The sequence below is a fragment of the Planococcus citri genome, chromosome 5 (assembly GCF_950023065.1).
Source record: "Planococcus citri chromosome 5, ihPlaCitr1.1, whole genome shotgun sequence".
NCBI classification, from domain to species: domain Eukaryota; kingdom Metazoa; phylum Arthropoda; class Insecta; order Hemiptera; family Pseudococcidae; genus Planococcus; species Planococcus citri.
Genome location: NC_088681.1, coordinates 63,700,575 through 63,726,046, shown reverse-complemented (window position 1 = coordinate 63,726,046; position 25,472 = coordinate 63,700,575). Strand labels below are relative to the sequence as shown.

General features: G+C 34.0%; 1 protein-coding gene across 1 annotated transcript in view; it reads left to right on the top strand.

The window, feature by feature from the left end:
* The first annotated feature begins 4,566 nt into the window (after nt 1-4,566).
* LOC135846975 (uncharacterized) overlaps nt 4,567-25,472 on the top strand; it is a 32,996-nt gene continuing 12,090 nt past the window's right edge. Inside the window, exon 1 of the mRNA XM_065366354.1 lies at nt 4,567-4,799. Coding sequence (XP_065222426.1) covers nt 4,779-4,799 — 21 coding nt within the window. The 5' untranslated portion in view covers nt 4,567-4,778. The remainder of the gene's footprint in view (nt 4,800-25,472) is intronic.

Sequence of the window (25,472 nt, the reverse complement as noted above, 5' to 3'; positions counted from 1 at the left end):
TATTTATTACAACATTTTTAGAGTGGTCGAGTTGAAAACTAGGTGGGACCAAAAATGGCCTTATCGCAACTAAGTTGCAACTCCTCCTTTGAGAAAAACTAGCCAAAGTAAATGATGTCAAAATTATTATACTTACTGAATTTCTTTTAAAAAACTGTCATACCTATTTATAAGAAAATTATCAAAAAAAAAAAATGTAAAAATGCAGATGATAATATCGTGAGAACAATTTGAAATTTTAGGAAAACCCAATAAATTAATGAGATAATCGTCAAAAAGGATTTTAATTTCATATGATCGGAAAATGAGTACTTTCCTAGCCAGTTTTGCAGTTGGAAAATACGTCTTTAACGCAGCCATCTGAACATGTGCGGAAAGCAGTTACTTTCCTCCAACTGTTTTCCGCACATGTTTACAAATTGGAAATTAACAATTTTTAAAAATTTCAGCATTTATTTTCCTCTCATATGAAATTAAAATAGTATACGCGACAGGATTGGACAGTAACGTGATTAACTCGTGCGATTTAAGTCACTTGGCTTCGCCTCGCTCCCTAAACTTTGCACTCGTTAATCGCATACTTTCCACTCCTGTCACGTAATGTACTATCAAAACTTCTAAAAATTTGGTAAAATTACCCAAAGAACCTGAAAAACTGCTTGCTGAAAAATTGTTAAACTGCCTAAAAGTTGGAAAAAAGTTGGCGACGTTTTGTAAAAATCAAAAAAAAAAAAATTGTAAATAATGACTTGACATTGAAAAAAACAGAAAATATCATAAGAATACCACAAAATTTCATGAGAGAATTCAAGGCCAGTAAGCAGATCATTTGAGATGAAGAGGGCAAAGTTAAGACTGATGCAGAGGAGGTTATGGAGACATGGAGAAAGTACTGCAAGAAACTATATGCCAAAAAAGAGGAGCTTCCTGATGATCCTAGGTTCAACATCATGGAAGAAAGGAGCCACCAATTCATTCTACTTGATAAGGTCATCAATGCCATTGAGTACTTGAAAAAAAAACAAAGCTCCACGACCAGATAAGGTGACAGCTGAGGTCTTTAAAGCTGGAAGTGAAGAAGTCACTCACAGAATCCACAACATATGTAACTCCATATGGCTAAGCGGCGAATGGCCAGAGGACTGGGCACAGTCGACATTTATGTCACTCTCAGAGATGTAAGGTATTTTATTCCCAATTCCCATATAATACGTGTTTAATACCATATTTTATGGAAAATAAAATATTTATTTTACTGTATTTCTTGCTAGTTCGGTGGTTTTTTTTTTGGTTCTGGGGGGAAAATTTCAAAAATACAGTATTAATTTCCATTTCAAAATAAAATACCAACCTGTATTATACGGTATAATACCAGCGTATTATGCCGAAAAATAAAATACCAGTATTTTCACAACTCTGGTCATCTGTACAAAAAAGGATCTCCTGAGAACTGTGAGAACTACAGAACAATCTCTTTGATAAGTCACACCAGCAAGTACGACAGGTTACACTCACTCATGCACAGTCAAATACCTCCAGAACAAGCAGGATTTGTGAGAGGAAGAGGAACTAGGGAGCAAATCCTCAACCCCAGGCTGCGGATTGAGAAAGCATGCGAATACAATGTACGTACCAAATACCTACTATCAACTGACAATACTGCCAACTCCATTTATTGTAAAATACATTGAGCGTTTTTGTCGTGACAATAGCGCGATCTGAATGGTCTGGGTTAAAACTAACTGTGACGGTAGGGGATGCGCCCACAGCTTCCACCTAAAGGGAAGATGTGTTCCCTCGGAGTGGCAGCACTGACTAAGTAGTGCACTCTGTCAGATTAGTTCGAGCATAGCCACTCCGCCATTAGAGACGTTACAAAACGTTGAGTATATTTTCACTGGTGTTCCAGTTCGGATGCATTTCAGAGCTTCCACTTGCAATCGATATTGCAAGTGCTTTTTTTAATAATGTTTGTGCGTTTTATTTGTAATAATCTATGTCGGGTTTATATCAGAGATGTTTACAATAAAACTTGTCACATCATTTGCGGTCATTTGATCTATTGCGGTGTTTCATCACCTTTGCTGTTCGATAATCTTTCGTAAGGATATCAGTCAAGTTTAGGTTCCCTGGGCTTACTATATAGTGGTATTGGCCTGGGCTCTCCCTCTGAATACCAAGGACTGTCCCAGCCACCACATAACTCTTATCAAAAATGCTCTGATTGGTTGGTTTATAACTGTTTTGAATCTTACATGTCCGAGAAATTCAAATAAGCAAATCAGATGCTTGTGCTAGTTGTGGTAACATTTAGTTTCACCCTAGGTCGCTAGGATGATAAAACGCTATTTTTTGATGGAGTTGCCAGTATTGTCAGTTGATAGTATTTGTACGTACTGTGCTGTTTTGTAGATTACAAGAAAGCTTTTGACTACGTACAATGGCAAAAACTGTGGAGAATTCTTCTTGAGATGGGTGCCCAATACATCTGGTATCTGGTGTGGCTGATAAAACAATTATATGAGGGGTGCATGGCAAACGTCCTAATCAATAGAGTGACAATGTTGGAGAAATTCTACCCAGAGAGAGGGGAGTACAACAGGGCTGCATTCTATCCCCACTCCTGTTTAATCTGTATGGAGAATATATAATTTGTGAAACATTGCAGCTAATTGTATCAGAAAGCACCCATGACAACGGCTCAGGTGAGTGGCAGGGAGGAGTATTGATTGGAAGTGTACAAATGTCAAACCTTCGCTATGCTGACAACACCACCCTCATCGCATCAAGTGTCGAATATATATGACCAGTTTTCTGAAATGTCTGGAAGAGGTCAGTGCAAAATATGGCTTGCTAATAAATAAAGCAAAGAAGAAGATCATGATTGTGAACTGGCCTGAGAACAACTTACCTGAAATAAGTATAGGAAATTGAGGGTGTCGAAGAAGATGTGAAAAAAAATACCGAAATCCAGAACCCTAGGCATAAAATGGAAGAAATCTGTTAAAATTTGAGTTGGTAAATCTGTTTGCTGGGTTTTTAAGAGCGTTAAAGAGATGTTTAGAAATCATTTTTTGGCTTTTGAAAGCTCCGTTTCCAAAATTGTTTGTCAAATCCAAAATTGGGGGGAGGGGGTCTTCAAAAATTATCAATTTCAAAAAATCAAAAAAAAACAACTGCTCAGTAGCATCTTGAAAGTTGTTTTGGATTTTAATGGATTGAAACTAGTTTACTTATCCCATAACCGGTGGGATGGTGGGGTAGGGACCTGAGTAAAAAAAAACGAGGCGTTTCCCAAAAATCCCCACTCTTTGAAGGCCCATATTTCTCTCTCCAGCGACCAATCTCTAGAGCTACTAAATTTTCTGAGTTACTTTCAATTCAACAAAAAGGTGTCCATGGATTTCTCCCCCTCCCCAACCTTTCATTTTCATGATTTCACATCTTTCATACTTAAAAATATAGATCTGAAAATGTCAAATTTTGAACAAAAATTGAAATCGTGTGACATGTCGTTTGTTACATTTTCAATGGCGCTGATTTCAAATTTCAACTTAATTTTTTGGTACATGCCCCTCAGACCCTACAATACGTCCCAAATTTCAAAAAAAAAAAATCGTGTGACCTATGGTTTGTTGGGGTTTTAAGGGTGCTGATTTCGAATATCAGCTTATTTTTTCAATACGAGCCTCCTAAGTATCACTTTATAAGTCCTAGTTTCCAACTTCTCGATTCGTACAAAGATAGCATGGTGTGGTATACCTACTTACTGTGGTTTTGCTTTCAGTATCAAATTTGAAATGTGAATTTTTTTTTGTTAACCTGCCATTGAGAAGAGCTGGGAGGTGATTAAAATCCCACCCATGGGATTATTTCACCTAATTATCTTTTTTTTTTGGATATAGGCTATTGCATTGCATTGATTCTATTAATACCTATCCTATCATGGGAATAAATATGAAACCTTACACCAGAAGTACGGAATAGGAAACACCCAGCAACCTGTTGCCTCAAATCGAATCATTTTAGTATCGAATTTCACGCGCGATCATGACACGATTCGATTATTTTTTGACGACTCGTCGAATACCGAACCATTAAAACAAACAGTTTCCCTGGGGGGTACATCAAAATTTATACGTACCTACACGTAAGTACCTAAACCTTTAAGAAGTACCTGCGTATGTACATACTTATATTTTTCAAACGACATTGCATACCTACTTATCAATGTATGCCGATGCTGTAACCTTGCCCAATTAAATAATACGATACTGCCGGTTGATATTATTATACCATAAAAAAAAACGAGTACCATAAGCAACAACAATATAAGTGTACGATGAAGAACAACAAGAAGAAAAAAATGACGCATCGTCAAAGAACGAACACAAATTACCTAATATTCTTTCCAAAAACGAAAAGAAAAAAAAATGATACAAAAAAAAATATGTATAACACGCGGACTCGCGTCCGTCGAGGCGCCAGGGGGACGAGGGGGGAGGCAAAGTCGACGACGACGGCGGTTAACTAGAGTAACGTACGAATACTCTCACTCTCTTCTTTTAGTAATACCGAATCATGTTATAAATCAGTTGAACCGGTTCATTCAGGTAATACGCTTAACTAAGTTCACTTCATCGTCACATTGTTTCGTACGCTGATGACCTGCGCGTGTGTGGTTTAAAAGAAGTAAAAAAAAAGTGTCCGTTTTGTGGGTGGAAGTTCGCGTAAAATACTTGCGTTCGTTTTGCCATCCAGCCAAAATTTTGCAGAAAATGATTCCGCTCAAGAGCTGGGTAAGTATCGTGTTATTTTGAGTAATTTTTTTTTTTTCGTTGTCGAAGATGTGTTCTATCTCTTTCTCGAGCTATTGGGGTGTCTGGGGTGTTTTGGGGGGAGGGTTTTTGGGATTCGGGTTTACGAGGGTTTTTCAACAAAGATCTTGTAGATTTGGACCTGAAGGTTGAAACCATGCTTTTCATCGGATATACGAAGTGGTCAGTTGATTTATCGAATTTCTTCCATTTTTGAAAGGGTGTATACTTAGTGCATTATTATAAATTTACTTCGAATTGGAATGCAACTAACTTTATAAGGAGGGTTTTATTTGGCATGTACCCAATGCCTTTTGCATATACTGCACTTTTACTTTCACGAATACGCGAGTATACTTCTTGGATAATATATGTGTACGAGTTCGCGGTTCTTTGGCGCGATTGTACACGCGAACTCCATAAATATGCTGGTGGAAGTGTATAAGTAGGTATCTCGTACCTCTACTTATGGCTTATATAGTACGAGGAGTAAATAAAGCTAACTTTATTCCAGTATTTTTTTTCCTTTTTTCTTTAATAACGGGTCTCTGGTTTCTCGATTTTTATCGCAATCTTTTCAATTCCACCTACAACATTGGTAATTTGTGCAATTGTTATACGCTGTAAGTGGTGTAACTGCAGCAATAAGTGTACTGAATACACAATTTTTGCTTTTTTTTGTGTGTTTGCATTTTCCATATGCACTTATCGCGATCTTGAAAGCAGCTAGATTGCAATTTGAACGTTGCAAAGCGAGAAGAATTTTAAAGGAGTTCATTATGGGATGATGATGAGAGTATATGTTCCAACGAGGAAGTGACTTGATTTGATTCGTGTCCAAGTGCAAGAGTTGGTGGACACCTGGATGGGTTGTTGATTAGTTGATGGGTCAATTTTTATGCCATTGTCGTCTCCAGCAGTACCCCCCCTTTTTGGTCAAAAGCTGTGGTTTTTTGACTCGTGTCTTTCCAAGAGTTATGTTGTCTTCAACTACATATTCTGAAGCTTTTGATGACCCTGTTCTAAATTCCTATCCCCTTTGAAGGTCCGGACAGCAGTCGTGCATTATGAAATTACTCGTAGATAAGTACCATAAGACTTGATTTATGTACTTACGAGTGTTTGGAATGGCAAACTGAAACTGAGACTGGCAGGTATGTGGTTTTCGAGATAATTTGCTCGAGAATTCGCACCGCCATGCCAAGTTTTGTTTCGTGGATTAGAATCGGAACGACTGCGGTTTCCAACTGGTTTAAAATTATTTTTGGAAAAACAAAGAAAGTTTAAAGTGAAAGTTTGGTGTCGAGTTACGCGATTTGATATAGGTGACTTGTGTCCATCTGGTTTTGTTTCCTCGCTGTCAGAAGGATTTAGAAAATTCGAACAAAAATTGATCAAGAGGGTGGTTTTTGGCCAATGGTGTTGGTGGTATGTCTTGAGTTGCACTGTATACTAGTGTTTGTTCTATTTGAAGAAGTTGAAAAAATGGTGGTGAAAAAAATTTATAAAAAAAAGTCAGAAACGAAAAAATTTCTTTCGGGACTCTATCTAGTTCTCCCTCCTTCTCCATCCCATCAGTTTGAAGTCTCTAAACCAAATGTTGAAAAAGTGAACGTTTTTTTCCACTTTATGAGAGTCTTATGAATTATGTATCTTGAAACATTTGAATTGAAATTTAGTTGATTTCTTAATGGAATATTTTATTCAGAAATGGCAAGTCTCAGTTTGGGTGATTGGAGGAAAAATTAGGAAATGAAGGGGAAGGAGGGGGGGGGGGGTCAAGACTCGAAACTGTAAATTTTTCATTTCGACCTTTGACGATATTTTGCTCGTATTCATATTCAATACCCTCCTCTCCTCTCTCCCTCTAAAAATCGAAACAAATGATTGTCCACTTAAAATTCACCCTTCCTACTTGAAAGAGGGGAGTTGAGAGATTTAAAAATTGAATCAAGAATGAGTGAGAAAGGCATAATTCAAATAGGAGAATGATGAGTTTTGTCCACAAAGTTATTTTGGAAAAGGACATCTAATCGTATAAAGTCCCTCGTGATTTTAAATTCTTTTTTTAAACTGTTGGGTCAACGAAAAGATTGCAATTTCAGGGCTCGTACTCGGTTACGTTTCAAGCATAGGTAATTAAGTTACCAAAGTTACCAAATTTTTCAAAATTTTGGTCACTTGAGTTACTTTTAATTTTTTTTTTTCATTTTAAAAAATTTGATTTTTCCAGATCTTGGCTCTACTTTTTGGAAAAAAAAATGTTGATAATATCAACAGAAACCGAATCGAATTAACGAGTTGATAATTTTATGAGAAAACATAATTATAAAATTCAAATTTTTTATCATTTTCCTACTGGTTACATTGCTTTTTCAATGTTACGATTATAAAAGCCCTGCCTTTGATTAACATTTTCGAAGTTTCATCTTCTGCCAAAAATAATAAAAAATCTTGGCTTTCGTCAAAATTGTCTAAAAATTCCAAACGTACGTTCAACTTTTTTTTTCAAAAAATTACTCAAAACATTGGCTAAAAATTGCCGAAAAAACTCAATTTTTTGCAATGATCGACAAAAGTCTCACTTTCTATAAACATTTTCCAAAATTTTTTGCCAAAAAATTACAAATAGAGTTCATTTTTTTGCCAAAAATTGGGTTACTCACTTACTGAGAAATTTTGTTTTTTTGTTAGAAATTCCCTAAAAATTTCTCAAGTCTTGCTTTTATTCCACAATTTGACAAGGTAAACTCTGCCTTTTGCTAAAGTTAAAATCTCGCTTTTTCGTTAGAAAATTGTCAAAAAAAAGTCTTAATTTTCATCTCAAAAATGGAAAGTTATAAAAAAGATGTCATTTTTTGCCATTAAATACTGAAAAGTTTTACTTTCTTCTAAAATTATCAAACTCTCAATCGACATAAGTTTCATAGATTTCAATTGGAGTGTTTATTGTTTCATAATTGTTTTTTACATTTTTGATTGAAATGTTTTGTTTTTTTGTTTTGTGATTTTTTTCGATTTAAATAAGTACTTTTTGGTTATTAAAGTTACATTTTTTTTGTTGAAAAAATTGAGTGCGAGCCCTGATTGTTTAATTTTATATTTTTGGCCGAATTCCTGAAATTTTATGAGAACTGTGATCTTCCAAAAATTTGCAAGAGACTTTAATTAGAACTGCTCAAAATAGAACGAATCTGCTTCGGATCGAATTAGAAGGGGTGGGCAAAAATTTCCTTTGTGTCTTTTCCATTTTTGGTCCAAATTCGATTCCTGAAAATTCACCTAAAATATTTTTTCAAATTCTTTTTCATTGCTCCAAAAACCATTTTTTTTCAAATTCAAAATTTTCAACTTTTCATTTGATCTTCCATTCCCAGTTTATAATCACCAATTTTTGTTCAGTAATCCAAATTTGTAAAAGTAGGAGTGAGTGGAAAATTTTCAACTTTGATTTAAACCAAAAAATCAATATTTTTTGAAAGCGGTGGGGAGGGGAAGGTCAAAATTTTTGTTGATCATTTGCTCTCAGTAAAAATGTAAATAAATCAGAATTAAAAAACAGGATGTTTAACGGTCATAAAAGTCGTGAAAGTCACGAAAAAGTCATCAATTTCGCTCGAAACATACTTGAACATTTTTTAGAAAGCTCATAAAATAAAATAAAAAAAATAAATAAAAAATTTGTTCAAAAAATCCAGAAAATGAATAAACTGAAATACCTACTTGCCTGCAAATTTAAAAAAAATGCTTCGCAGTTTCAAGTTACTTATTTTTTTGGGGGGAGGGGGTATTTTTATGCGATAAAGATGTAAAAAATAGGTCATGAGAAAGTCATGATTTTCTGGGAGTTTTGTTAGACTCCTCGAAAAAGAAGTAGAAATTGAACGGAAAATTGTCAACATTAGGTAGGCGACTGAAAAATGAAAAATCGAGGCATTATTTCCAAAAAGGTGAGAAATCAACATTTTTTCCGATTTCCTGAGTGTCATTCAAGAAATTTTTTTATCGAATTTCCAAATTTTAAAATGAGAATAGAGTAGGTCTAGGTACCTATACCTACCTAGATGTAAAATTTTGATGATAAAAATTAAAAAAAAGTATAAGAGTCAAACAAGCACGAACATTTTAGAAATACTCTTTTTAAAATAATTCTGCAAATTTCGAGATGTGAGAGAACTAAGGAATTTTAATTGAAAATCGTAAAAAACAGAACTTTTAACAGTTTTTGCCTTTAAAAAGCTGGACAAAAGAATGATAGCAGGACACAGAAGCAAAAAAACATGGTTTTATAGTTTTCCGAACTGCATCTGAACGTTCATGTTGGAATAAAATCTTAAGGTATTTGTATTTGCCCATTTTGTTTGAGAATTCATGAGCTGGCTTCAACTGAAATTTTTGAAAGTTCAAGATGATATTTTCTTCGTTCAAGAACTGCATCATTTACTTCGATGAAAAACAGCCTTGAAAAGGGTTAAGGTGAGCTATTTCGTCGCCGCAAATCGCCACGCATCATTGCTGTTCAACCTTTTAAAGACGATGCTGCGGTATACGATCCTATCTTGTGGGTGGAGGTGTTTATGTGCCTATGCCAGATGACAATATCGTCGAGGATACACCCGTCCATTCGTCCAATGGGATCTTCGCACGTACAAATATGTGCGTCGCGGTGCGTCTACTATGCGTCCCATTTCGTGACCCATTTTAACCGATTCTCCAATACCAATTTTCCGGTTGACCACGAATTAGGTGTAGTAGGCATATACGTATTGTAATACTTACATAGCCGGCTGCTGGATCGTGCCTCGGTCCAATATTACATCACGAGAGTATTCTATGATAACACTATAAGACGACTAGCCTGCTAAAAGGTAAATTTCACCGATGCACGCGTACCTACGAGTACAGTACACCAGATGGATAAAAATTTGGCTTCCGGTCGTCTCGTGCATATACACTATACAGTACAGGTACTCGTACTTTGCGTATATTCCGCTCCGGGTAGCATATTATAATGCGGTCCACGAATTTGAAAAAAAAATATTAGAAAGAAAGAGAACACCGAAAGACACAGGTAGGTGGAGAGGGGAAAAACCAACCGAAGTTAAGTAACCGATGGCTCGGAGCGGACATGTCCTCCAATATGGAGCGCACGAGAGAGCAAACACCGGAAAGGAAACGCGACGAACGTGCTCTCTTTATATCGGCTAGCTGCCTGTTGCTGTTGGCTTCCTACGTTGTTATTTGCACGCGTCGTCGTCGTCGTCGTCGTCGCAATGATTTGTAATTTAGACTAATTACCAATCTGGATTATAATAACCGAGTTGGAATTAGGGTTTTGGTGGAAATTATCTCAAAATGCGAGAGTATGGATAGGTGTGCACTGTGCAGGGTGCTTGATAAGTACTCTTATAGTACGAAAATACGATACCGAAAGCACGTGCTGGTGCTGTTTTATTTGTTACGTCAACTGTGTGTGTAAGATGACAATTTTTTTATTTGTCCTGATTTTTGGCGCCTTTTTTGTATCTTTCTCTATCGTGTGAAGGTGTGATCATTCGAAGTCTCTCCACGTGAGCATTGTTCGGCAGGATTTATCATTATGGCATGATCGAAGAAGAGGTTGGTGGTATTCGAGATCGACATCTGATTAATGTTTATTAGGACACTATTGATGAGTTCTTGCAAATTGAGGTATCATCAAATATGTACTTGCCAAATTTGGTATATCGATTCAGTTGAGAAGAGTGATTTCCTGTTCGAAATTTCATCATAAAATTTCGAAAAATTGGGTATTAGTTTTGGTATTTTTACTGTAAAGAAGAGTGTGAGGGCGGGGGGGGGATTGAGGGGAGAAACATGAGCAAATTTTCATTCATATCACGAGTGATGAAAAATACGAATACCTAGTGAAGTTTCCTGAAATAACACAGAATTATTCGACTATGTTATTTACTGTTTCAGTTTTTAATAGGTACATATTTTTCATGATTTTTTTTTTAAATGGCTTAAATTTCGTAAAATATTAAAACTGGAAGAAAAGTGAGAAAATTCCTTTAAACGACAGTAAAATGAGCATAAATGAAAGCATTTGATATGAGTCAAAAAAAATATAGAAGTACATAACATACCTATTACCTATCTTGAAAATGTCATACAAAAACAAAAGAACTGTTCTGAAAAAAATCGAAAAAAATGCTCAAATGGCCAAAGTACTGTAAAATTTACAAGAAATTCATAAAATTTGTGAAAAATTGAAGAAACTTTCCCAAAATGTGGATAGCATAAAATTTTGAAAGAATTTCTTGAAATCATTAAGAAATTACGAAATTAATCGCAAATTGAATCAAAATTTAAGAAGACGTGTCATCGAAATAGTGTGAAATGAGTTGGACATGAAAATAGAAAAAAATTGTTGAAGATGTCAGGAAAAAAACGTTTGAATTGAACAGGAATAAGCATACAGCAAAATTGACAAGAAATCTATGAAACTGGTAAAAAAAATTTATGATAATTTTCCACAACATAAATTGCGTGGAATATTGACAAAATTTCCTAAAATGACTAAAAAAAATGAAAAATTTTCTCGCAAATTGTAAAAAAAAATTGAAAATATTTCTCTAAAGTCGAAAAAAATGGCGAAATTCAACAGAAAATCGCCGAAATTGAGGATGATTTTATCTGAAAATGAGGGGAAAATTCACTAAAACTTTGACAAAAAAATTGACCAAATTTTGTTAAATTACTACAAAACGACGAAATTTATCAAAAATTGGAACAAAATCGAAAAAGTTTCGTAAAAATTGTCCAAAGTGAATTCTTAAGTTGTTTTGAAAGTCGAAAAAATGCTGAAAATCGACCAAAAACTATCAAAATAAAGGGGAAATTTATTCAAAAAATTATAAAAATACTGACCAATTTTTGAAAAATTAAAATTTGTAGCAATAAATTGACAAAGTTTCCTGAAATTTCTGTAAAATTGACTTTTGTCATTTTTCAGAAATGATGAAAAATTTTGCCAATTTTTGGATCAAGTTTATCAATAATTTACAAAATTTTAGAAATGTTTTGAAAGTTTTTTTCTCGTCTTTAATGAATGTATTGAGTTCAATTTCTCAAATTCTAGAACACTTCAAACCTCTCCCCACTTTTTCTCCCTACGTCCCTTTCCCCTCCCTCCCCCCTCTCACCACCACTCACTTTTACTCCCAAATGTCTTTCCTGTCCTCAGATTACCCATTAATTGTTGCATTATGTACTTAAATTTTAGCTGCTTTCAAAAATCTTGTAAGTAAACGTTAATCCCCTCAATAGAACCCTCTTTGAAGTTTGAGGTCGAAATTGTTTTCTGATTTTTAATTTTCGTAAATTTTCAGGTAGAAGTTGGAGCGATGCAGAAAATTACTGACAGACTAACTTTTCAAAATTTTCAGAGCATTTAATGCTCACTCCCCTTCCTTCCATTCCATTTGTCCAAAGATTCTGATACCCAAAGATGATGATTGATGATCAAAGTATATTTGATTCAATTTTTTCGTCAAAAAAATTCTCGAAGTGAAACGATTAAGTTTATAGGAGGGAGGGGCAAGTTATGAAATTAGATTTTTCAAAATGAGAGACGTCTTGTCCCTCTCCCTTTCTTCCAATCTCTGCTTCACTATACTCGCAGTCGCAAAAGTTTATTTATGCGGATTCCTGAAATTCACTTTTTGATGACGTTTGAAAAAATTCAACTTTTTTCCCCTACTCTCCCTTCCCCTCCTCCATTCTGTGTGTATCTGATATTTGAAAGATTTGGAAAATTAGAAAAATCGGGGTGGAAAACTAGGAAATGTTTGGAAAAATCATTTTTTCGAAAGAAGGGACACCCTGGGATGTTAATCACTTTTAAAGGCTAATTTTTGGATTCTTTCGATATGTAGGTACTTTTTCATTTTTTCCTCGCTTTATAAATTACATTTTTTTTGAAGAATCAAATCATTCCATTTTAGGAACCCCTCAATGGCCTTTCAGGTAAACTATTATGCTAAAAACTGATGTTTGAAAAAATGCAAACTCAAAATGTATCACTTTTTTAGACTCAGGGAAATTTTTTCTCATCGAGGGACTATTTTTCAATTTCAAAAAATAAAACCATTTATCTTGATTTGAAAAAAAATTCCAAGATTTTTTCTTTTTTCTCGAAAAATAGCGAAGCGGCAATTGAAAAAAATTACTAAATGGGGGTCAAAAACTGGCAAAAACAAATGCTAAGACTGATCGATGAAAAATCTGTGTTGAATTCAATTATTTTTAGTTCAGAAAAGTAGCTGACACGACGTAATTTTTTTGGTCGTTTTTTCAGTTCGTATATCGGGGGGGGGGGGGAGAGGAGGACGTCTAAAACCTGAATAAAAATGGTTCTAGATAATATTTCATTTCTTTTCCTCATCCACAAAAAATCTCTAGAAAAGAAATTATAATAATTTGTCGTAAATGTTTTGTATCTATTTTAAAACCTGCCATATTATGTCTCTCTTGATTTTAGCCACTCTTGTAGTAATTTTTTTAATCTGATACTTTGAAGCCAATTGATCGATTTTCTGTTCAAAAATCCTCCCTCAGCCTCCTTGTATTTTTTTTTAGAAGTGTATGAAATATGGGGTGGGAGTTGGGGAGGAGATTCCATGAGATTCCCAAGAGTTTTAGAATGTGGTGTAGTAGGAGAATCCATAATCTTCTTCTTGATCATCTTTGTCTGTTGGAATCACCTTGCCTTTTTGTCTCATACTCACAGTTTTAACCTGGTAACTTTCCATTTTATGTACTGATGAATACAAAGTACCTAAAATTTTGTAACCTGCGGTTCTGAGCCAGGGCCCAGGGTATTAAGCAAATTCACGTCTTCGACAGACGTTGAGTCAATAAATCTCGACAGGTATAGATATTTGATCGATGCAATCAGGAATTAGAATTACTCGACCCTACGACGAATAAAAATTCCTCAGTGATTACATATCCACTCTAAAATGGTATCGATTTACTACATTTTTCGTGGAAGTAAGTACGATATCGCAGCAGCAGCGGTCATAATGATCTAGTTTACGTCGATATCTATGCTAATAATACATAAGACGCGACGCACTGTACCTGCCTATATGTAACAAGCGGTCAATAATACATAATTTCCAGATCATTGAAACACGCTTATACTCGTACCACGTATACCTACCTGCGTACCAATCTCGTAATATTATTAGAAAAATTATTCGAGCATCCCCTCGAGGGATACGGTCACTTTCTAAAATCATACAACAACAACAACAACAGTGACGACGACGACGATGACCATCGAAGATTAGGTAGGTATGAGATGAGGATGACGAAGAAGTGACTCTTGCAAGTTGATCCAGATTCATACCCAGGTAGTCTAAATATGAATTTGATTGAGTAATTGGACGTGACCAGTATACTTACCTACAGAATCGACGAGCAATGAAGCTCAAAACAGACCTGAGAGAAGATTCAACTCGAAAAGCTGCACCTGCTGCTAGGCATCCGAAGACGATTGGCTGTATTAGCTCGGAGATATCCATGTGATATGGGCATTAGGCGGGATGATCTGATTACATCGATATACGTATACTCGTTGGTACGCGATAATTAATCTATCGATGGATTGGCGAAAAAAAAATTACGTAATTGACTAGGTCTCGATCTTGCTCCAAATACGTAGGTTCCACGTGCTTTATGGCGGCAGCACGCGTTGGTCAGTACTCTGTAGGATGGAAATTAATTAACGCGCGGCGTTATTACGAAATAGGTAAGTACTTAATTTACCCGAAGTATGACGGCGAATGAGCAGGAAATCGAAGAAAGTATTAAGTGTGTAATGTTATATGTACTCGTACTCGTACTCGTCGTACACTTTGAACCAGTTCGAACGTAGTATAGTGTATTATTATGATTCAGCCAAGGAATGCGTTCGTTACAGCGATGGATGGATGGATTTTTGCACCAGCACCTTTCGTGTGCGTCGCCATATCTGCCTCAGCCTGCGTTGGGTTAGTAATACATAAGCTCGTAAGTCGTACGCAGACGTACAGGAATTTCATCCTGATTCAGGTACTGTTTCTAGATATGGCTTGACAGATGAGTGGTACCTTACCTCTTGTGTTCTATATTACGAGTATAACTTTCTGCGTATAGGTACGTAAAGTTGAAGATACGAGTAGGTCGTATTCCAGGTGCGATGCTTGCTGCGTCGCTTATTCCCACGTTTATCGAAAACGATAGATAAGTGTTACAACTAGGATGGCTTTATCTGATCGGTGTCGCGATCATCACCAGTTGTTGTTGTTATTATTGTACTTTACGCTCCCCTGTACCTCCCTCTGTGTTCACGCAGCTTGCACATTGTTCGAGTACCTCTACCTACCTAACTAAATGTAAGTGTAGATCTAAGAAGAGAGATCATTTGTTAAGTAATTTATCATTAGACTAGGTGAAGAAAGCCTCGGCTTGGGCTTACCTACTCTGTGTGTGAGAAGCAAGAAATCTGAAGTCGATTTTGTGATGAGCAGATCAAGTGGGGGGGGGGATTCCTTTTTGAACCGAATCACGAAATACGATTTAGAGCTACGAATCCCAAAAAAAAAGCTTCAGAATACTCGAACAATCGTTTCGTTTGAAAAAATGTACAGGATTTTGACTGACACTACTTCTAATACTAGTACCCCCCCCCACCGGGCACGTACATCAACCTTTTACTTACTTGGTGATGGAGAATTCTACTGAAATTGAGCCAAGCTCCAGAAAGTTATCTGCTATAAGGAGATCCTTAAAGACGTTTGGGTCAAGAAATCGCAGGGGAGCTGGTTTCTTATCACTGGCATTTGGGTAAAATTAATTTATGAGTTGGGAATAAAGTTAACAAAATCGGATGAAATTAGAGGTTTTCTAGGTAAGTATGCCAAAAAACATCACCAGCTAAAATTACAGGTGCTAAAGTGCATTTGTCGACTTCTGGTAAATTTTTAAAAAAATCAAATTTGGGTCAAAAATGAAAAAAAAAAATCAATAATTTTACCAAGTTGACCAAGAAACCGTATTTTTGACCCTCTTCAAATCAAATGGGAACAGTTTCGAATCGTTTTGAGCAGTCCTGGAACCTACACCAGATTTTTGAAAGTTTAAATGTTTATTTTTAGGGGGAGAGGGGAGTGTTGTTTTTGGATAAGAGCAAATTTTTAGGAGTGTCGGAAATTTTGAAAAAAATGGGTGTAAAGTCTGCTCTCCGAGGGAAGTTTTGAATCATGCATATGCTCTTTGCTCGAGTCAATTTAATGTTTAGAATATCAAGTAAAAAGAGAAACCCGACAAAACGTCAGAGTCTCACTTTTAAATTCACATAATTGTAACACTTCGATAATTTTTTCTAAGTTTTTAAAAATGTGGCGTAGGTAGGGTAATCTTAAGCATTCATTGGAATTTTCTCGATTTTTTTTGAAAGTCATAGTCAGATCAAGATATTGGTTTGGGGGGGGATATCATTTTTGAAAAAGTGTAATATCTTTAGAAAAGTGTAAATTATTCAGAAAAATTCTGATTTTTGGAATAAAATGGTTATTTTTGGCCAAGCATATTTCTTTCTTTTTTGAAAAAAATCAATGTTTCGGGCAAAACTGAATTTTTAAAAAATATTTGGGTACTAAGTATGTACTTAATGATTTTTTTTTTTTTTGAAAAAGTGCAATTTGTAAGGAAATACGAGTACTTAGTTGATTTTTAGGGGAAAATGTCATTTTTTGGGGAATGTAATTTTTGAAAAAAAAATACAATTTTTTGAGATAGGTAGTGTCAATTATTCATAGAAAAAAGTTGATTTTGAGGACGCAACTCTTCAATTTTTGGAAAAAAACTTTTAAAAAAATATAATAGGTAATACCTGCTTTGAACTTATTGATTTTTTTTGGAAAAATGTCAATTTTTAAGGAAAATGTTGTTTCTTAATGGGGGGGGGGGATGTCATTTCCAGGGGAAAATATTAACTATGGGAGGAGGGGAGGGGGATAAGGCAGGTTTTCTTGGAAAAATTATAATTTTTGAAAAAGTGTTCATTGTTTAGAAAAGTGTGAATTAGTAAGTAAAAAGTGCTAAATTTTGAAGTAAAAATGGTTATTTGTTGGGAAAAAATTTTATTATTTTTTTTTTAGAAAAAAAGTTGATTTTAGGGGGAAATCTTTCTGCAGCTATCCTCAAAAGCCAAATTTGTTTTTCATATTCTTTGAAAATTGTGATTGGCAGATACATCTACAGAAAGCAATTTGGGACATAAGGTTACTATAATAATGGTAAACTACATACAAATGGTATTTTTATGGCAGAAAATGTATTCAAGTTGATGAGGAAGAAACAAAAAAGAAAAGAAAAGCTAAGTATCTGCAATATGTGTGTATTATTTTTGTCAAAGTGTTCATGCAAATTACCAACATTGAACAAAAATTTCTAGGATGAAATACCAATATCCTGAAAAATCTTTCAAGACATTTCAAGGGATGAAATAATTTCCTATATGTATTATGAATTTGGTCTAAGTACAATGAAATGTTCATTGAATTGCTCATTTTTTTTCTCCAAGAATGAATCATCAATATCTTGGAAAATCCTTCAAGAAATTTTCAAAGAAGGAACACTGCTGATATGGAGGTTTTTCATGAAATTCCAAGGGATGAAACGATTCCCAATACATGAACTTGATCAACAATATAATGTTCACTGAATTGCTCACTTTTTCTTTTTCATTTTTCCTAGAATGAATCACGAATGTCTCAGAAAATCCTTAAAAAAATTTTCAAAGATGGAACACTGCTTTAATATGGAGATAATCTACAATGAAATTCAAGTTGAATTATTCATTCATTCTTCTCCAGAAATGAATCACTGATATCTCAAAAAAATTCTTCAAGAAATTCCAAGAGATGAACTCCTTACTGATTATAAAGTTGATCTACAATCATTGACGAAATGATCATTGAATTACTTAATTTTTTTTCTTCAAGAATAAATCATCAATGTCTAAGAAAATCCATCAAGAAATTTTCAATGATGGAACACGGCTTTGATATGGAGATAATCTACGATGAAATGCAAGTTAAATTGTTCATTCATTATTATCTGAAATTGAATCATTCACATCTCATAAAAGTTCTTCATGAAATTTTAAGAGAAGCTGCTCTGGAAATGAATCACCAATATCTCAAAAAAATTCTTCAGGAAATCCATGAGATGAACTCCTTACTGATTATAAACTTAATCTACGATCAATGATGAAATGTTCATTGAATTACTTACTTTTTTTCTCCAGAAATGAATCATCAATACCTATCTCAGAAAATCCTTCAAGATGAATTTTCAATGATGGAACATGGTTTTCATATGGAGATAATCTACAATGAAGTGCCAGTTGAATTGTTCATTAATTCTTCCTGGAAAATGATTCACTAAGTCACCAACATCTCAAAAAAATCCTTCAAGAAAAAATAAGAGATGAACACTGCTTTCTGATTATGTAGGCACATACTTAATCTACAATGAAATGTTTGTTACATTACTTATTTTTTTTCCTCCAAGAATGAATCACTGGCACCTCAATAAAATCCTTCAAGAGATTCTAAGAGATGAAAACTGCTTTCTGATTATGTAGGTAATCTACAATGACATGTTGCCTGACAAACCATCTCGACTTTCAGTTTGGGGTCGAGTTTTGATCAAATAGAAATCGGCAGATATTTTTGATCATTTTTTAGACGATTTTGAGAATCGACAAAAAATATAAAAATAATCGACTGAAAGTTTTCAAAAATTTTAAACAAAATGTAAGATTGATGGAAACTTGATCCCAAATCTTCCTTTATTGTAGTACTTTAATCGATAACGATTTCATGATGAAAATTCAGATCGATTTTAGGTCGATTTCTTGCTGAGGACCTACACTTGACTGCATATGTTTGTTGATTTTTCTTTCTCTATAGACATCAATTATGCATACAAAAGTTGAAGTCAACTATAGGACAATTTTTACCAAGTCATAAAAATGATGTGAAAATTGATTAGAAATTGTTCTAAATTTGTGATATCATAATCGATGTCTTTTTTTGAATTTCAATGTTGGATCGATTTTTTATCAATTTTTTGCTCAAATGAAAATATGTCTAAAATCGATTCAAAATTGTTGCAAAATGGTAGTAAAATTGATTGCTTTTTAAATCAGAAGTTGGATCTATTCTTCGTCAATTTTTTGTCAAAATGAGAAGAGGATGAAAACTTGATTTGAAATATTTATTGATTTTGCCTTGAAAATAGTCATTAATTTAGCACATAAAAGTTGAAGTTGATTTCAAGCCAATTATCACTTAGAAATGGAAATGGCGGGAAAATTGATTAAAAATTGATGTATATTTGTGCTGTTGTAATCAATAGTTTTTTCAAGTTTAAAAATTTGAATCAATTTTTCATCGATTTTTTGATGAATTGAAAATAGTCAAAACTTGACGCAAAATATTCATCAATTTTTTTCTTAAAAATATAAATTTTTTTCTGCACATTGAAGTTGAAGTTGATTTTGAATAATTTTTGCTGAGAAATGGAAATCGTATGAAAATCGCTTCAAAATTTTATGGTTGATTTATAGCACAGAAGTAGTAAAAGTAGACCAAAAATTGATAAAAAATAGACATCAATTATTCATCACTGACATAAATTTACTACTCACAGATAAAGTGTGTAGCAAAAAACTTGAATGTTGGAGAAAAGAAGTGTTATAACATTTTGCTTAATTTCAATGGGTTCATAGACCCAATTTTTGAGTTGAGAAAGAGTCAAGGTGCAGGGATTTTCCCATCAAATCATTTTAAAAATATCAATTCACATATAATATAATAATGTAAGTATTTGCATTAATATGCACTAGAATATGAAGAGCGATTTTCTGAAGATTCAAGGTCGTTTTTCATAAGCTTGACACAAAATTGATTAGAAAAATGTGTCGATAGAAAGTACTCAAAACCATCGACACAGATATTGAGTCAATTTTGCATCAAATCACAAAAAAGTGTTGAAAAATCAACTGATAAACTACACAAACTCTTCAAATTATCGACACAAAATATGTGGCGATGTCTCAATATCAGGGCTGTAAGGTAATTTATGTTGGTAAATTACGGCGGTATTTTACCGTATTTTATGGTATTTTACCAAAAGTTTATTACCGTATTTTACCATAATTTACCAAAAAACCAAATTGAACACTTTTTTCCCATCTTTCCTTCATAAATTTCCAAATTTCCATGGAAATTTATGATTTGAAAGTTACCAAAAATTTTCCCCACATAAATTTCCAAAAAATGCCCATGGAAAATTTCCTATAATCTCTAATAGCACCTAAAACAGATGAAAATTTACTTCAGAGGCAGGTCAGAAGTTCAGAACTTCAAAGTCAAACTACAAATAACTCTTCATATGCAAATTAGTAAAATACCATAAATACCGTAAAATACCGTATTTTACTGTATTTAACCGCCATATTTTACCAGCAAATAAATTACAGTAATTTAACAGCCCTGCTCAATATGAATGCTTGATGGTAAATTTGGGTCGATTTTGTACCGATTATGTTCGAGAATAGGTAGATTTTATGCCCAAAAAAATGATGAAAAGGAAATTTATTGGTTCAAATTTGACTTAAAATTTGAGTCAACTCGACCTTATTTTTTTTTCAAGAATGTGTCGAGGTGGTTTGTTGGGTGGTTGAATTGCTATTTTTTTTCTTCAAGAATGAATCACCAACACCTCAATAAAATACTTCAAGAAATTTTCAACGAGAAATAATGCTACTTAGATATGAAGATAATCTACAATGAGATGTTTATTGAATTACTCGCCCCCTCCCCTCAAGAATGAATCACCAACATCTCAAAAAATCCATCAAGAATTGTTCAGTGATGAAATGCTACTTAGTTAGATAAGTATAAAGATAATCTACAATGAAAATATGTTCATTAAATTTCTCATTTTTTTCTCCAAGAATGAATCATCAGCATCTCAAAAAATCCATTAAGAAGTTCTCAATGATGAAATGCTACTTGGATATGAAGATAATTTACAATGAAAATTGTTCATTGAATTTCTCATTTTTTTTCTCCAATAATGAATCATCGGCATCTCAAAAAATCCACCAAGAAATTTTCAATGATGAAATGCTGCCTAGATACTCTATGAAGATAATAATAGTATGAAATGCCAGTTGAATTGTTGTTTCATTCTTCTCCAAAAACAAATCACCAAGATCTCAGAAAAATCCTTCAAGAAATTCTATGAGATGAACTGATTCAGCAAGGGAAGAATCAGGAAGACAATATATGTGCTTACATACATACTCTGTACTATGATGAGATAGATACATGATGCACAAAGCTACGTTTCAATCCAATTAATGTAGGCATATCTCCATTGGATAAATAAATCATCCTCTATTCATCTTAGTAGAATGGGAATTTTCAGACCACAAGAAGGCAATGAGATGGCTTTTTAAAAGTTTTTTTTTTTTTTGTTTATTGAACTTTCAGCTGTTCAATTGAACTCTTATCCCCGAATGAGTATTTATTCTCATCGAATGGGTGAAATAGCAAAATAATAAATTCATTGCAATGTAGCAACGTATCATGTGCAATATGCATTGAAACTAGTTTGATGTATTCATCTGAAGATATTCCATTTACCAAGAGCTATAAGTACCTACCTAAATGAAACATCAGCAAAAAAAGAGTCATCGTTGAACGAATAGATTATTTTGTTGGCAACTTAAGTATAACTAATCGACGAAGAGGCAAGACGACGGATTCGACAAAGAATACATACTTCATAGTCTTGTATGTACCTACTCTGGGCACTTGAGAATTCCCACAGATTTAGTTTCCATGATGACAATGATGGCTACACATACAAGTGAGAAAGATAAGTACTCGTATCTACAAGAAATGATGGCGGGCAAATTTTTTTGGCAAAGTCTTAAACACACATTAGCTATACTTACCTACCTATGAAGCATAAAGAAAACCGCGATGACGCCGTCATGGTGTGGACTCTATAGGCTCATACTCGAATAAAACTCGTTGACAGGCGGTTTTTTCCTTGATTTTCATTCATGGCGCGCCGTCTTCTCTTTATTACGAGTAGAATGTTAGCGATGATGATGATGATGAGGGCGAGTTGACGCGATTTAATACGCACGTAGAAAGTTCTATATACTCGTGGATTAGATTATTTACTCGCATTTTTTTTAAGGCAGGCAGGCAGACACACGTTTACTTAAACTCACTGGCGAATGATTCTCGATAGATGGGTCTATATACGAGCCAACATCCAAGTACCTATACCTAATACGAGGAGGATAAAGAGCATGTTAGTACGTAAAAAGCTTTAATCGTGTTAATCGTGACTGTGTACCTATCTAAGCTGTGGCCTATTTTATTAACCACAATGTTATTACATACGACGATTATATTGTACGAACAAAGTACATACTAGATACGTACTTACTTACCTTATATTCAGGTATTTTCTTCTCGAGTTTTTTTTTTTGTGTCCAACAATCTTTTCTGAGTTCATTTCCTCGTATATTTTACTTTTGTACTTTAATACCGACCTATAGCGATGATTCTGATGTCGTTTATTTTTCTACTACATAAAGGTAGTCTACGTCTACGTCTACTTACTTATACGATAACTAATTGTAAAATATGTACGATATACCGCGCGAAGAAGACAGTCGCATCTTTCAAGCAATCATTTTAAAATTGAATTTGAAAAGATAGAGAAAGTGAAGGGCTTTTTACCTTCGCGGATTAACATCCGCTAATTAACGTAGCTACTACGATTATAATAGACGACTTAGTATACTGGACTGTGCGGCTGTGAACTTCTCCACGATACGATGCGATGTCCGAGAGCAGATAATATTACGCCAAAGAAGAGCCGCTCTATACGTAACTTAGAGGTATCTCGCAGTTCGCAGACCGGAACAAAAAACGAATTTACCAGACTGGTACACTCGCGTGGCTTGGCTGCTGCACTCCTACTTATGCTATGGTCAATGGTCATTTTTATAGACTCGAGATGAGAGACTTTGTGCTATGGACTTGGGTTTTTATTGATTCATTGTACTTGCTAAGTAAAAGATGCCCAGTTAGTATCTAACGGGTTCGGTCGTAAAAGAAACGCGTGTCGGGGTCCCCTCCTCTGACCCCTAGGTCTGATTCATCTTCCCTTGAATTATTATTACCAGAATGATTAACGCTTCGGTGATCTTCTCGTTGACCTGAGTGAGTCGAGGAAGTATTAGGTTAGGTTTGGTCACTGTTATTGTACCTTGCTAGGATATGTAGATGTAATGTGCTATAATTAACCTTTTTTTTAAAGGGTACCGTACGCAAATTAAGCGGTTCTCATTGTTTATAGCGTATTGTGTATTTTGGACGATACGATGCTCAATGATAAAGTGATCGAGCTGGTGCAGGTTTCAGATTACAAGAGTTAAAAATAAACGCGAATCATTCGATGAATGATATGAACGTGAACAAGGTCGAAGGAATATGTTCCATCGTTGATTTACTACGTACCTGTATCTATGGGTAACCTGTTGTTGGTGTTTATGTTGATTTTATGAGGTAGTTCTCACCTCATATAATATGTATGTATAATGGTGCAATAATAAAGGTCGTGTGTGAATTGATTGAGACGTCAGGTTGGCCCAAGGCGATCTGCAACCCGGAAGTGGTCTGATTTCAGAATTCTGAGGATCATTTTTTCAATTCAGATAGGTACACAGCAATGGTGTTTGAAACTGCTCTGAAAATGCAATTTGGCTGAAGCAAATCCGATTTTCTTCTTCGTTGAATTGACGAATATCTTCAGGTGCAATTCTTCTTCGTCGCTTGATTTTGAATAGGTGGGTATTTGCGATTGTTTTTTGGAAAATCGTGGTAAAAATGTTGAGTTTTCTGATAAGTTGTCAAGTTTTTTTTTATAATATCAGGAGAGAAGTGCAAAAGTCCCAATTCTGCGTTCTTTTGTTTTCGTTTTATTTTGTTTTATCAAAAAAAAAAATGTTTGGTTCCTCTTCCAAAAAAAACCTTTGGCCTTTCTAGATTTTTAAAGATTTCTTTTTTGTTTTTTGAGAACAATTTTCCATGTTTTTTTTTTTAAATGAAAAAATATCATTTTCTTTTTTTTTTGAATAAATAATTAGAGGAGAAGGTACAAATATGGACCCGCTCTAGCTTTTTGGCTTTAAAGGGTAGAAAAAATTATCAAGATTTTTTTTCGAATATACAATTTGAAAGGCCAAAGACTCTAGTATATTGTGTAAAATAAAAATTTTTTTGTTGAAAACTCACGGAGAAATTTGAAATTTAGAAAAGTGATACAAAGTGGTACAAATATGGACCCCCTCAAAAAATGAATAAAAATTTCAGAAAATTGTACAACAATTTATTTAAAGATGTTTTTCGATGCTTTGGACTTGTCTTCTTTTCTCGGTATTCTAAAAACCATTGAATCAAAATTGGATGGAAAAAAAATTTAGGGGTCCATATTTATACCCATGCAAAAAATTGGCTAAGTTGATGAAAATGAAAAAATCATGGTCTCATTTTTGACACTTCGGACTTGTCTTCTTTGTTAATAACACTTTTCTCGACATTCTAAAGAGTATTGAATCAAAATTAGGTAAAAAAATTTAGGGGTCCATATTTATACCCATGCAAAAAATCGGCTCAGTTTATGAAAAATGAAAAAAATTATGAAAATCAGTTGAAGTAAAGACAAATATGAAAGTATATTTTGAAAGTACTCATTGTAAGCTACTCACTTCGCTAATAATTTTTTTTCCAAACTTTATTTGAAGTTGGTGAATTACCGAATGAAAAACTTGTAAAATTTTCCATTGGGAAGAAAATAATGCGCAAAAAAAACAATTGCTGATGAGAGACACCCAAGTATGCATGGATCCGACATCCGAGATAAGTACTTGGATCATCGATACTACACTACTAGTATAATTTTTAGTACTCAGCATGACCGTAGCGCTAGTAGTTGTACATTAAACCATGGGGGGGGTCCATATTTGTACCTGGGTCCATAATTGTACCTTCTCCTCTATTATTTTGTTTGTTCAAAACACCATTTTTTTTAGAAAAAAAATGATAAGGATTTGCCAGATTGCAAGATTTTCAAATCCTTTTTTTTTCAAAAAATAATGATAACTTTTATTTTTTTTCGTTTTTTTTAAAAAAAATGATTTTTATGTTTTTTTTAGAAAAGATATCTTTTGTTTTTGTTAACTTTTTTGCAAAAAATTATTATTTTGTGTTTTTTTTTAATGATTAAGTACATATATAAACTTTTTTCCCCACAGGAATGATTGTTTTATTTTGAAATCTTGGGAATCTTTTCAATGTTTAAAAATAGTTTTTCTGTTTTTTTCCCTCATTTCAAACAGAATTAAATTGAATCAAAACATAAATTTTTCTGTTTTGAAAAATTCTACTTAATTTTTGACAAAATTGTGAAAAAAAAACTGATTTTCTGCCAAAATTTTTCAAAATTCCTTTGTTTTGTCGC